The sequence below is a fragment of the Phodopus roborovskii genome, unplaced genomic scaffold (assembly GCF_943737965.1).
Source record: "Phodopus roborovskii unplaced genomic scaffold, PHOROB, whole genome shotgun sequence".
Lineage (NCBI taxonomy): Eukaryota > Metazoa > Chordata > Mammalia > Rodentia > Cricetidae > Phodopus > Phodopus roborovskii.
The window spans coordinates 6,346,493-6,361,523 of NW_026126469.1; the positions used below are offsets into that span (position 1 = coordinate 6,346,493).

Consider the following 15,031-nt stretch of genomic DNA (forward strand, 5'->3'; position numbering starts at 1 on the left):
AAACTTGAAACTGTTAGCCATTCCCCATGATCTTTGTCACTTTGTCCAAAATACCTCAAATTAAGTGCAGTGAGTTTTCCCTTGGCATGTAGCCCCATTTCTGAGAAAATGTGGGGTCTTAAGCTTTAGTAGGATACATTTCAGAGCCACCAATATAAACCAGAACTTAGTCTAACCAGAGGTGGTTGCCCTGATGACTTCCCTTCTTAGCCCCCATAGAGGCATCTTGAAACCTTCATATTATGAAATACTGAAGCATCTTAGACAGTGTCAAGGCTGTTGCTTAGCTAGACACAGTGTCTGCTTGCAAGACAGAGGTAGAGAAGACCAAAAGTTAAACCAGCCTGGACTATATAGCAAGTTTGGGGCAGGCTTGGACTATACCTCTTTCTCAAAAAAAAAAAAAACAAAAACAAAAAGCAGAGGAGAACATGGGAATCCCAAACACAATGTATATTATACACTTATATAAAAATATCCTTATATACAATGAATACAGAAACAAAAATTTTGTAGCATTAAAGGAATTCGAAATAATTTTAAATGAAAAGTCAACATCTTGTTTGAGATATACATATATGATTACCACATATGTGCAGGTACCTGTGGAGGGTAGAAGAGGTATTAAATCCCCTGAAATTGGGGTTATTAGCAGTTGTGAGCCCCATAATTTGAGTGCTAGGAATCAAACTCCAGGCCTCTGTAAGAGTAGAAAGTGCTTGTAACCGGATAGCTGTCTATCCATTCCCTGCTTTGGGTGACAGATCTCATGACTTCCAACTCTGTAACTGAGGGTGGGTTTAAACTCCGGGTTGTCCTTCCACACTTCTGCAACACCCCCACTCCAGTATGAATTAAAAGAAACATTCATTTCCACTCCATGGAGGTCAAACATTCGCCACACAAGTGTGAGAATCAGAGTTAAAATCCAAAGAAGCTACATAAAACCAAGAGCAGTAGCATACGTGTAATCTCAGTTCTGTGGCAAACTTGGTGGAAAAGACGGAAGAATTCCTGGAAGCTCCTTGGCAACTCTCCAGTCACACATAATAGAAGACAATGAGGCCCCGTTCCTAAGAAGGTAGAATGCTCCGACTTGTACTCAAAGTTGACCTCTAATCTATACCAACACACCAGGTACCACAGTGGAAAGAGAGATCCAGCTCCAGCTCCAGAAAGTTGTCCTGTCGCATGATGGCTCAGTGGGTGAAAGCACTGTGGCCACATCTGACACCTGAGTTTTATCTTGGAGATACATACCGTGGAAGGAGGACCTACTCTCAAAAGTTGTCTTCTGATTTCCACATATGACAAGCACTATAGCACAATGTGTACACAACAAATTTTTAAAAATGCAAAGTATTACTGGAGAAGTCAGTGCTAAAATAAGGGATTATAAATGAAGTATAACATTTAAATAATTTGTGATTATTTAAGCTATAGGTAAAAGGCAAATAAAAAGTATGGCTGTGTTAAAATCCATTCTGTTAGTGAACTCTTAATGTATTTGACAAAAGTCAGTATATTTGATGTGATGGTAACCAAAGCAAGCTGGACATGGCAGGCAATAGAATCTAGCACTTGGGAAGCTGAGGCTGGATGACGTCAAGTTCAAGGTCACATTGGGCTATGTAGCAGGACCATCTCATTGAATAAGTAAATTAACAAGCATAGTACCACACATCTGCTCTGCTGTCTCCACTTGAGGCAGGGGCATGAAGAGTCTGACTGCGAGCAGCTGAGCTGTCTGAAATCCTATCTCAACAGCAACAACAGTTCAAAGTTTAGAAGGACTTTATATAAAAATAATTTTTCATCTCAGACAGTACATAACTCAGAGAACTATTATTCTGAAAATTAGAGTGAGGCTAAATTCAGCCATGTGAGATTATTGACATTTACAAATACTGTTTATAAGCACGAGAGGTGGCTCAGCAGTCAGAAGCGCTGGCTGCTTTGCAGAGGGCCCCTGGATTCAGTTCTCAGCAGCTCACAATTGTAACTCCAGTACCAGAGGATGCAATGCCCTCTTTTAGACAGCAGGTACACATATGATAACAAGCATGCATGCAAAACACACACCCCTTACATCTTCATTTACAAAGACACTTAGGATGGTGTAGAGGGAAACACCTTAGAACAGGGGTGAATCATTAAGGAACATTTAATATGAGCCTGGCTTTGTTGCACATGCCTATATTTCCAGTACTGAGTATGCTGAAGCAAGAGCATAGCAAATTTAAGACCAGCTTGAGATTCCTAATGGTGAGACCCCACCTCCAGAAAAAAAAAATACCTGAGAAACCTTACACGGTTAGACAGGAAGCGGTGCTGCAGCAGAAACAGTCTATAAATATGTTTCTCTTATTGGTTAATGAATAAAGCACTGTTGGCCAATAGGGAAGCAAGGTAGGTGGAACTAGGAGAGGTGGAGGAGTCTAGGAAATGTAGGATGGAGTCTCAATGTGATCTCAGGAGGAGAGGACGCATGCATCTTGCATTCTTGGTAAGATAAGACCATGTAGAAATACATATATTAGTGACTGGGGGTTAATAATTAAGACAGAGCTAGCCAGTAAGAAACTCTAGACATTGACCAACAGCATTATAATTAATACAGCATCTCATGTGTTACTTGGGGACGCTGTCACAGCTGGTGGGGAAAGTGCTCATAACATTTCCTCAGTCCTGAAGCCTCTTACCATTGATGTTTGTGGTATGGTCTGTTGTTTATATCATGTTTAATCTCTATTGAATTGTGTGCCAGGTGTTGTGTGTGGCTCATGCTAGTAATCATAGATTTGGAAGGCTGAAGCAGGGGGATTGCCACAAGTTTAAGGCCAGCCTATGTTACAGAGTGAGGCCATGCCTCAGAAATCACCAAAAAAAAAAAAAAAAGGTTATGTGACAATTTTCTTTATTATTAACAGTTTTTAAATAAAGAATTTTGTGTGAGTGTTGAGTGTTCTTTGTTGAATATATGCATATGTCTGTGTCCTTGAAGGCCAGATAATGGTGTCAGATCCCTGAATCTAAAATTACCCTGTGTGGGTGCTGGGAATAGAACTTGGGTCTTCTACAAGAGCTCTTGACTGCTGAACCATCTCTCTAGCCCCATATTCTGTTTGTTTGAAAGAAGATCACATTACACATGAGAAATGTGCAATACAAGTGGTGCTGGCTAGTATGGATATACAAAGGCACACAGATAAAGAGTTTAGCCCACTCTTAGCATTCACTAGAGATCTGTGAAAAGATTGATGGTGTCTAGGAAGATTGGAATGTGATTATGGGAGCTATGGAATGATGTGAACACTTGGACAGATGGTAATGATGGGAAACAAGGAGAGCAGATAGGTGAGAGCTTGTGGAAGACCCAGTTGAACTTCACAATTGATGAGATGTGGCAAAAAGAGTTGATAATTGTCCATTAAAAGAAATGTGGGTCTGAAACTAGAATGCTTGAGTAGAAGTTTCTAATGTACCTCATGAAGCACAGGGGCTTGTTTGCATGTGAGCCATTCTTTAAATGTCTCATTCATGGTTTTGGCTGTCATGTAGCAGTATTGCCCTGCCATTATTCATGGAAAATGTTGAAAAGTTCTCTGGGACTCTGGTATTTTTGTAGCTGCTATATGTGCTAAAAGATGGGCCTTGCCTTCAGAGGGCTTACACTATGTAAGCTTACCTGGTGTTGTAGTTGTACAGCTTTATTAATTTATAATCAAGTTATCATTGTTAAATGAACAAAACTTGAAAAACTTCATTCACATGAGTATGGTAAAGATTTGTTCTTCAAGGGGGGTTAAAAAAATGGTCAAAGCACAGATATAAAGTAAGGTAAACAAATACACAGTATGCCTGTGTGATTAAAATGTCACTGAGGGGAACATACCAGAAAAGGCTTTCACTCTGGTTGTCAGAGTGTTGCTAAGAAATGAAAAAGCCTCAGAAAACTGAGCTGAATACACTGTAGTCATAGCTGTCAAGGCCTTGAATGAGAGGGATCTTCTAATGTTAACTGAGCAGATAAACATTTTAGACTTGCTAATAAGATTCTTTTCCCTGCATTTCACATGCAGGTGTATGTTGTTGGAGGCTATGATGGACAGAACAGACTTAGCAGTGTGGAGTGTTATGATTCCTTTTCAAATCGTTGGACAGAAGTTGCACCACTTAAGGAAGCAGTGAGCTCTCCTGCAGTGACAAGCTGTATAGGAAAACTCTTTGTGATTGGTGGAGGACCTGATGACAATACTTGTTCTGATAAGGTAAGTTGTGTGCTTAGAGGATTCCCATGCTGTGTACAAAAGGGAGATAGATGGCTAGGTCAAGAAGTATGAAGGATCTTTTAAAAATTGTCTGGTGTCCTGTTCTGAGGAAAAGCACTGAATTTCAAGTTGCCATAGTGACACCATAACATAGGCAGTAATTTGCTTTGTGTAACAAATGTGATTAAACTCTTTTTTAAATGAGGCTAATCTCAGAATAAAAAACTTCACCATCATCTACAGGATTTAAATGCAACACAGAAAATGAGTGAGCGGAGGTCAAGGCACAAATGATACTGCTTCGGTTTCCAGCTAGGTCATTTCTTTAAATCTTTGAAGGGTGTTTTGGGTCTTTTGTTTGTTTTGTTTTGTTTTAGATGAAGAGGAAAAATTGCCTCCATAGTGTAACTAGAATATGGCCCAAAGTAGCTGCAGTTTGTCCAACTCAGAGACAAAAGGATGTGTGCCGCCTGGCATTTCAGGAAACGCCATGTTTATTCTGAGGAAGAGTATCCAATGGCTAATTGGTTTAGTGGTGATAATGGAATTTCATCAGTCAATTCATTTATTTTCTTACTTAATGTTAATATATCATCAGATGGTATGTTACTACCAAACCTGCTGATCTGAGTTCAAACCCCAGCTCCTACAGTGGAAGAAGAGCCCCAGCTCTGCAGGTTGTCTTCTGGCCTTGACGTGGGCACTGTGGCAATAAATGAGAAAGTTACTTATTTCCAGTTCATTGAGAACTTCGCTGACTAAAGATATACTACACTTAAGTTGCCTGGTGTTCTTTTTTTTTTTTTTTTAATTTTTTATTTTACATGTCAATCCCAATTCCCTCCCCCTCCCTCCCTCTTACCTTCTCTGCCCCCTCACATGCACCCTGACCATCCTCCCCTCCCCCCACCCCAATTCCACATGTAGGGCAATGCCATCCAGGTGGGGTCATGTAGATCTGTCAAGTCATTTGAAGTAGGGACTAGGACTTCTCTCCTGTCTCTAGGTTAAGGCAGTTATCCCTCCATGGAGGATGTGTCCACAAGGTCCTTTTGTGCACCAGGATCAGACCCCCCTGAATATGGGTATCTCAGCCAGAAGGACTGAGCAGTCTAAGGGGCCTGGTGTTCTTTTGAAGTAAGAAGTACCTAAACACATACAAAAATTATATTCAGATTGAGACATGATTAACTTAGATAAAACAATTTCAGAATAACATTAGATTTACTTTAAGTGTACATTGGTAAACATGGAGGCCATTCCTCTTGGAAATAATCTGTGTGTATTTTTTTTTTTTATCTTCTGTTTGGTGGTAATAAACTAGCCTCTCTGGTGATTTTCTTTTTCTTGTTTTATTCAAACAAAAGAGTTTATTCTTTACCCAAAAGCAATAGTTTTCTTAATTCATAAATTTTATTAATTAGACTATCCTCATTTAATTCTCTGAATTAGTGGCATTTGATTTTTAACTGTGTTTTTATATATTGACAGATTTTTTAAAGCAAATTTACATATTTGTTAGACATCTTACTCCATATTTTCCTGTATCATTAGGTTCAATCTTATGATCCCGAAACCAATTCTTGGCTACTTCGTGCAGCTATCCCAATCGCCAAGAGGTGCATAACAGCTGTCTCTCTGAACAACCTGATCTACGTTGCTGGTGGATTGACCAAGGCAGTGTATTGTTATGACCCAGTTGAGGACTATTGGATGCATGTACAGAACACATTCAGCCGACAGGTAACAGCACAAAGAGTCCAAACAGAGGAGACGAGTGACATGATTATTTACTTGAATTTCATTCTTCAAATATTACATAATTTTTTAAACTCCCTCCCAAGGAATTGTTTCTTATTCTCCCCCCCCCCCTTTTTCTTTTGTGGTACTGGGAATTGGGTCTAGGACCTCATGAACACTAGGTAAACATTCTACACTGAACTACATGCTCTGCCCCAAGGATTAGCTTTAGCAGATTAACCTTCTTAATCAACCTAACATGAGGTAACCATTGTATTTAGGTTTTTTACTAAAAAAAAAAAAAAAACTCAACCTTCACATTTTTCTAAATCTTGTTCCAATCTTCTGCCCTTTCTCTTTCATATTTCAGAAGAGGAGATCAAACTGAGGGCCCTCCGTGTAGAGGCTTATTTGTAGTAAAGGAAATGTTTGTACTCCAGCCTCATGAGCCACACATTCTGCCTCTTTTATCTCTGTATTCCAGAAAGGCTCCCAGCTTGCAGGTTCTTGACTCTGCTCACCTTCCTTTTACTACCAAAATGTTCTTTTACTGCCGGAACTCTGTCTCTCCTCACATGGTAGTATGTGCATGGGCATGTGAGTGCCCAGAGAGACCAGAAGAGGCCACTCAGTCAACACCTGATGTGGGTGCTGGGAACCAAACTCCAGCTCTGCAAATGACGCAAGTGCCCTTAACCACTGAGCCATCTCTCCAGTCCCCAAAGATACATTCTTAAAAGTTGCTAGTAGTCATGTCTTCTGTTTTCAGTCTCTTATTTTTTCTAAGTGTTGCTTAAACCTCTTTCCCCTGACTTAAGTTGAGTTTACTCCTGAATTACTTTATTTGCTGCCCAGGACTCACCTTGTTCCAACCTGCTGTGTGGCATTGACCATGGTGCTCCTACTCTCCTGCTGTCTCTACCTCCAGACGCCCCAGAAACTTCACTAGGTTTTTTCATTCTCTTTAAAGAGAAGCTCACACACTGGACCTGTCTGAGTCCTGTAGTCTAGTCTAAACCAGTTTGCAACCAGTTATTCTCCAACAAATCTCATGTCTCCTTGACCACCACTTTGTTCTAGACCTTCTGTTGTCTTATCTTTGCTTTATTTTTAGCCACAAAAAAAAAAAAAAAAAAAAAAGCAGCTAAGAAGTGATGGGTTTTGTTTGTTTTTTGAGACAAGGGTTCTCTGTGTAGTCCAGGCTGTCCTCAGAGTTACAGAGATCACCTGCCTCTGTTGTCACCCAAGTGCTGGGACTAAAGGCGTGCAACAACCATGCCCAGCTGTTTGCTTTGTTTTTTCAATTTCATTTTCCTATAACTTTATTCGTTACATTAAGTGTGTTATTTTTATTTTTCTATACAAACCAAGTGTTTGTTATTGGGTTGGGTTGGAGTGTGTGTGTGTGTGTGTGGTGTTTTGTTTTTTTTTTTTTTTTTTTAACCTTCTGTACTTATAATTCCACTCATTTCTCATTTTTCAACAACAAATGCAAGTTACCTTGGTCAAACTGACCTTTTCCCCCACTCTTTTTGTAGTATTCACACTGAGTATAGCAGTTGCATAGGTCTTCAAGTTTTTGTTAATTTTATTTTGTTGATTGGTCAATTTTGGTGGGTTTTTTGACTAGTTCTCAGGTAGCTGGAACTAGCCATGAACTCTCAATCCTCCTGCCTCCATCTCCAAAGGGCTGGGATTACAGGTTTATGCTATAATGCCAGGATCCCCTGTGAGTTTAGTTTTGATTTTTTTTTTTTTTTAACATTTATTTATGTGTGTCACAGCACATGTGGAGGTCTGAGGACAATGTGCAGGATTCCTCTATGTGGCTACTGGAATGGAACACAAGTTGTTGGGATTGGCAGGAAAAGACCTTTTAACCAGCAAGTTGTCTACCAGGTCACCCTTATGTTTTGGTGTGATAGTGTCTCTGTGTGTGTGCATGTGCGTGCGTGCGTGTGTGCGTGCGTGTGTGTGTGTGTGTGTGTGTGTGTGTGTGTGTGTGTGTGTGTGTTATATTATGTATGCATGCCATATGTATGAGTGTTCCCAGAAACAAGAAAAGGATCTTGAATCCCCGGAATGGTTGCTGCCCTGGATTTTTGTTTGTTTGTTTATTTTTAGATTTTATTATTTGTGGGTTTGTGTGAATGTGTGCCACATATATGCAGGTGTCCTCAGAGTTCAGAAGAGGTCATCAGAACTCTTGGAGCCAGAATTGCAGGCAGTTGAACTGTCAGGTGTGGATGCTGAGAGCTGAATGTGGGTTCTGTGGAAAGCAGCATATGTTCTTAGGAACTGAGCCATCTCTAGCCATTGCCCTGATTTTTTAATCAGGACCAGTTGGCTCCCACATGGTAGGAGAGAACAGCACCCCTGAGTTTCCTCCAGCATCCCATACATGCTCATACCCTGGTGCACATAAAATGTAATGTTCTTGGTTGTTTTGTTTTGTTTTTTTAGTAAGGGGGGGTCATTTTTAAGTTAGTGAATATTTCTTTTACTTCTTCATTACATCAAGCATTTAAACCTTTCATTAAAGTTTAGAATACTTGCATGAGAAGAAATCTGAAAGCAAGTTTGTAATCTCAGCACTTGTGAGTTCTAAGACAGGAGTATTGTTGTTAGTTCAAGGCCCACCTGGGCTACAGACTAGTAAGTGTTAACGAGCAGTTTTCCACCAGCTTGGTCCCACAGCTTTGTCTGCCCCAAATAACACATAGAGACGCTGTATTAGATATAAAGCTGTTGGCCTATTACTAGCGTTTCTTATCCTCATAAGAATATTTCTTTTGCCTAGTAATTTTTTATACACAAATATAAAAGGCTAAGGATCTCATTGTATAGAATAAAAAATGTATTGGTGGCATTTCTGTATCCCAGCTAAGACCTTTGACTGGTTTTGGGTTTTTGTTTTTTTGTTTTTTGGTTTTTGGTTTTTTTTTTTTTTTTTTTACTATGGTTAAAATTTGTTTTTCTCTGGGCGGTGGTGGTGCACACCTTTAGTCCCAGCACTCAGGAGCCAGAGGCAGGTGGATCTCTTGAGAGTTTGAGGCCAGCCTGGTTTACAAGTGAGTTCCAGGACAGCCAAGGCTACACAAACCCTGTCTTGAAAAATCAAACAGTGGAAAAAAACTAAAAAGTTTCTCATTCATTTCTTTTCAATTTAAAGTTCTCTAAAGGGATTAGTGCCCCTGTTTCTTGGTCATCTGATAATTATAATAGCTTCCCTTCACTGCAGTAAGCTATTTAAAGCCTTGTCAGTCTACCATGCCCTTCATGTCTTGGCCTCTGTTACTAACGTGTATTTACTTCATCCATGCAAATATTCAGCATTCACACATATAACAGGCATGGGCAGAAGGTAGATGAGCTGATATCCTATCTCTGTTTCTTGTACTATGTTAAAGCATGTTGTTCTTTCAAATCCTTTATCTTTAATAATTTTTTTTTTTTTTTTTTTTTTTTTTTTATGTATTTGGTTAAACAGGAAAACTGTGGTATGTCTGTGTGTAATGGTAAGATCTATATCCTGGGTGGAAGACGGGAAAACGGAGAAGCCACAGACACTATTCTCTGTTATGATCCTGCCACAAGTATCATCACAGGGGTTGCTGCAATGCCCAGACCAGTGTCCTATCATGGATGTGTAACTATTCATAGATACAATGAGAAATGCTTTAAGCTTTAAACCCAGGGTACCTCACAGAAGAACCTACGCCAGTCCAAGAGGGAAGTTTTAAAGCCTACCACGTAAGAACACATCTCCGTTGTGCTATATGCAAAAAATTAATAATCCTAATGCCTTTCTGCCCGAAATAAAATATCATACCTTTAATCCCAGCACCCAGAAGGCAAAGGCAGGTGGATTTCCCTGAGTTTGAACCTAGCCTGGTCTATATAACAAGTTCTAGGTCAATAAGGGCTACACAATAAAACCTTGTCTCTAAAAGGTAATTTGCCTATGAATACATTTTTGCATCTGTGAAAACTATGTGAGGTAGGAAAGGACACCCAGTTGTAAACTTCTTGAGGATTTGTGAACCGTCTTTTAGGAAAGTTCATTTCTTTTTTGTCAGTTATGTAGAGAATAATTGTATGACTGAAGCTTCATTTAGTTTGAATTGCCTAATGTTAACGTTTAGAACTCATTGTGAGGGGAAGAAATGAGTTTTAAACATCTCTGTCTCTGACCTTATCCATACTGGTTAATTTCATTGAAGGTGTTTTTGTTTGTTTGTTGTTTATTTTTCTAGTTGTAAAAATGTAGTGATAATTCAGCTACCATAAAATATCAAATTTTATGACGTTTTAGACTATTGTCTGTCATTAAATACTTTTTGTGAGTTTATGTAAGAGATATAAAGTGAGGAGACTTAAATTACACATTAGTCCTTAAGGAAAAAAATAAAATAACTAATGAAGAAGAAAAAATGTGATCCACTTTGGTTCTCAGGGTATTTAATGAATCATTTGAGTCCACTAAAGAAGTTCTTCCCTTGAAACTAACAGAGGAGTTGAGATCCCTTTTACAGATCCAGGAGGTGGTGCACACCTGCTTCCAGGCTCTGAAAGGTACATCCAAAGAAACCAAATTGAGACTGAAGAGTTGGCTCAGTGTTTAAGAGCTCTTGCAGAGAATTCTGGTTTGACTCCTAGCACCCATATTGGATGGTTCACAAAGGCCTATCATCTAGTTCCAAAGAATCCAACACCCTCAAGTCTCCCTGGACACCTATAGGCATGTGGTACACATAAATTCACATAGACACACATATGTATATAAAAGAAATAAACCTTTAAAAAATACATTTTGTAATACTGCTATGAGAAAAAGATAAATTTGCTGCCTACCCAGCCCAGTTAAGTTGACCTTCCTTGTTTGATGCTTTGTCAAGGACCTCTTCCCTGCCTTGTAAGCATCTACAATCCTAGGAGTCTCTACACCCGATTCCTAATAACCTAGAGCAGAGGTCACTTTGCTTAGTGGGCCACTTGTTTGTAAGTTAGCACTGAGCAGCACTGGCCAACAGCAGTTACAGTCTTATGAGAGAACTCTTGTATTTGGGAGCCATTGTATAAAATATTGGTCAACATTTTCAAATTTCTATTTAAAAATTTTTTCCTCTAGGTTTTCCACCTCCATTTTATAAAGCTTAGCAGTTTTCAAAGGGAAATACAAAAGTTTTTTCTTAGAAATATAAGTGGGCACAGTAGGAACTAGCTGAATTAATTATTGTCACTGCTGTGTGGACTGACAAGAATTTACAATGCTGGAGGTTGTCCCAGCTGTGTTTAACTTCCCTTGTCAGTGACTAGAGTGTCATTAGATTTCTGCCAAAATTCAGGTAATCATCAGAAGCCTGGTTAATTTCATTGAAGGTGTGTTTGTTTGTTTTTGTTTGTTTGTTGTTTATTTTTCTAGTTGTAAAAAATGTAGTGATAATTCAGTTACCATAAAATACCAAATTTTATGACGTTTTAGACTGTTGTCTGTCATTAAATACTTCCTCATCTTAGAATAATACACACATTTCTTAAGAGTCAGTGCTTGTTTGGGATCTAAATTCTGGGGAAAACACTAGAAAATACATTCACGAAATTGTTTTCAAGTCATAAATTTTAAATGATATAACTGATAACTATAGAAGCAATTCAGAAAACAATTATGTCAGTTGAGAGACAGTTCTATGTACAATTTAGGGTATTTGTACTGTAATTTTATAGTAAATAGCTGCATTATACTTTCATTAGATAATGGAAAAACTTTCATTCAGAAATTCTTAATAGTAAAATGTGTGAACAAAGGTGTTTTTGTAAATGCTTAGGATTCTACAAATGATAATTGTTATGTTCATGTATATTTGTAAGATTGTGTCCATTGAGAAATACATTATATAAAAGACTTTCTCAAAGTAAATTTGTATTTTAGTATTTTTGTCTATTGTAAAAGTATTATCTACTTATATTTTGTAATGTTTATCTCTCATATATCCTTGTGTTTATTGTAGTAAATTGGAAAATATCCTGAAAATCTAAATTTTTTAAGCAAATTAATTTTTCTTTATATAATTTAAAACCATGTAAATTGAGTAGTTGCAAATTATGTCAAAAGTCACAAGAAAGTATTCTTGAATTATAGAAAATTAACTTTTTAAAGCTACCCAATTGTTATTTTAACTTCTTTACTAATTCTTGATAATTGGTGGTAAGCCCTGGTTTAAGAAAAATAATTTAGGATAAAATTAGTACATTAAAGGGGATGTATCAACCATCTTGGTGCCAGACTATATTCATTTTGTTCCCCCATAACTGGCAGATTTTCTTTTGGTAGGTAATACTTACATGCACCTCTAAGTTATGTGCATGTGTATGCTTTTATATAGAGAGACATACATCACAAACACCCAGTGATTTTTGCAGAGATAGATTTAAGATAAGAAATTAGTTGATCATTTTCTATTCCATTGCAGAAGACTAAATAAATATGAACACTTCTAGAGTACTCTTTGTTGTTGAGACAGGATCTCTGTAGCCTGTGCTAACCTCAAACTCTTGGCAGTTCTTTGTCTTCTGAGTGCTGCAGGTACAAGTGGAAGCCAGCACCAGTTTTCTAGAATAGTCGTTTCATCTGAGAGTACAGATCTGACTGTGAGGCTCTGTGCACTGGTGTGATAGCAGTGTTAAGGGTCAGAAAGCAGACTGCTCAGATCACAAGAGCCTGCTGTGATCATCGGCTGTAAAGAACTTGAAGGTGTGTTTTGTGGATCAACAGAAAATTACACTTGGTTTTTGGGTGCATTTCATCATAAACTTGAAATGTTTTCCAACTCTTCTTCATGTATGTGACAAGATGGCCAGAGTTCCTCCTTTTCTACTGTGCCATCCCCACTGACTTTACTAACAGATGAATTGGATTTTCTGTAGCTGTTTTCGTAGATGATTGGGATCCAGGTGTTTACTCCATTTGAATCAGGTTTAAAGATGTAAATGCTCAGGGAGGGTGTGAGCTACTCACTGCTGCCTGTTTGGGGTGTGTGCAAAGTGCTGTCTCTTAAATGCCATTCAGTTGATGACTCTGAACTAAAATTCTTTCAAAAGCTTCACACATGACTGTGGTTGTGGTTGAACATTCACTCTACTTAGAAGGATGACAGTGCTTTCTGAGCTGATACATTCTCCTGGTGAATATGAATTGTTTATGTATCTGCTGTCAGACTCCCATTTTGAAACTCAGGAAAGACAAAAGTGGTTGTTTTTTTTTTTTTTTTACTTTTGTCCATATCCAAACCGGGTGTGTGCTGCTTTTTCCTGATCTGACAGTAGAGGCTAAAAATCACTTTTAAGAGCCCATCCATGCATGAGGAGAGGGAGTTGAGATATCTGTGTGTTCTTTTAATGTCTTGGGGTGTATATGTAAAAAAGAATACAAACCCCAGATTTGATGTGGTACCAAGTGATAGCATAATGTCTAGAGGTTTCCTGTGAACTGCCTTGTTTCATAGTCAATCCAAAACATTACTTGTTAACATGATTTGGCCTTTCTAGACTTAGTTGCACATAGCTGAGTATGGTGGCAATGCCTGTAATTGCATCCCTCAGGAGGTGGGGGCTGGACGCTCAGGAGAGTTCAAGAGCAGCCATGGCTATACAGTCAGTTTGAGGCCAGACTTCACCACATGAAATCTCATGTGAGAAATAATAATGGAATTGTTTGGAATTGTGTAGAAAGCTAGAATTATATCACTTTACCTATTACCATGTTAGATAAATAAACAATTCACTCTACCACATAACCAAAATGAAGCAATCTGGCTGACCTATAAGGCAATAGCTTTGACTCACTAAATATATTTACAGCTACATCTAATGCTGGGCATCAGACACCACTCCCAAGAGTATAAAGTGAAAATACCAGAGATATTTTCAGAATATTTTAGCTATTTTAAAGTGTTGTATTTGTAAGCAGGTAGGAGAGATGGTTCAACAGTTTGGAGCACTAGCTCTTCTGCTCTTGTGAAGGATCTGGAGTGGGTTCCAAGCACATTCATGGTGGCTCACAAGCATCTGTAACTCCAGTCCTTGGGGTTCTCCTCCACAGGCACCAGGCACACATATGTCGCACATAAATTCTGTGCAAACACTCATAGTACAGGCAAAACGAGTCATACAATAAAAAAAATGAAAAATATCAAAACATTGTATATGAATCTTTTTACATTTGTGTGATTACCTTAAATATTAAGCTTGCATAGTGCCAAAGGTGATCGTAAAGTTTTAAAAAGTGAGGTCATAACTTTATATATCGTTCCAAAGAAGTTCTTTTAATGTTTGTGCCTTGAATCCCCGGTGCTATTTCAGTCTGTTAAAACACAGCTTGCATAAACTGCAGATTTGCTTCCAGTGCAGTTAATGCATTTCTTTTTCTTTTTGTTTTTTGTTTTGTTTTGTTTGTTTGTTTGTTTTTAAGTTTTCTTTTTGAAACTGGCATGGTTTTATCTTTTGAGTCAGGTTCATACATAACTCAGACTGGCCTAGAACTCTCAGTTTTGCTGAATATGATCTTGAACTCCATCCAGTTCTTTCAGTGTCTCCCAAGGGTTCATACAGCATGTGCCACCATACCTGACACCTGACTAACTGTTTGGGTTCTTGTCTCTGTGTTGGTTGGTAGTTTGGTTGGTTGATTTAATGTAGCCCTGGCTGACCTGGAACTCAGTACATGGCCAGTCTGGCCTTGAGCAATGGCAATCCTGCCTCTGTCCTTAAATGCTAGGATTATAGGCTTGGGCCACCACATCCAGATGCCCTGAAATGCTTTTGAGAGTCCCAACTATGCTTTTGAGAGTCCCAACTGTGTAGTTGTTTGGCAGAAAGAGACTGTTAAATGAGGTTGGTTTACATTTGTAACTCTTGGTACCTAGGTGCTTTTAAAATTCTCAGATAAACACCCATTGAGCTCTCATAAAGGTCATTGAAATATCTAATAGTGAAGAAACTGTAATTATTTCTATTATGTC

The 15,031-nt window shown here is 38.5% G+C and overlaps 1 protein-coding gene across 3 annotated transcripts in view; it reads left to right on the plus strand.

Annotated features, from left to right (window-relative positions):
* The window catches only part of Klhl24 (kelch like family member 24), a 36,377-nt gene extending 24,446 nt beyond the window's left edge, over positions 1-11,931 (plus strand). For 2 of the 3 annotated variants that reach the window (XM_051191131.1, XM_051191133.1), the window contains 3 exons: positions 4,083-4,271; positions 5,826-6,014; positions 9,502-11,931. In XM_051191131.1, coding sequence (XP_051047088.1) covers positions 4,083-4,271; positions 5,826-6,014; positions 9,502-9,702 — 579 coding nt within the window. In that variant the 3' untranslated portion in view covers positions 9,703-11,931. The remainder of the gene's footprint in view (positions 1-4,082; positions 4,272-5,825; positions 6,015-9,501) is intronic. The other variant, XM_051191132.1, reaches the window with a different exon arrangement.
* Positions 11,932-15,031: the final 3,100 nt, after the last annotated feature.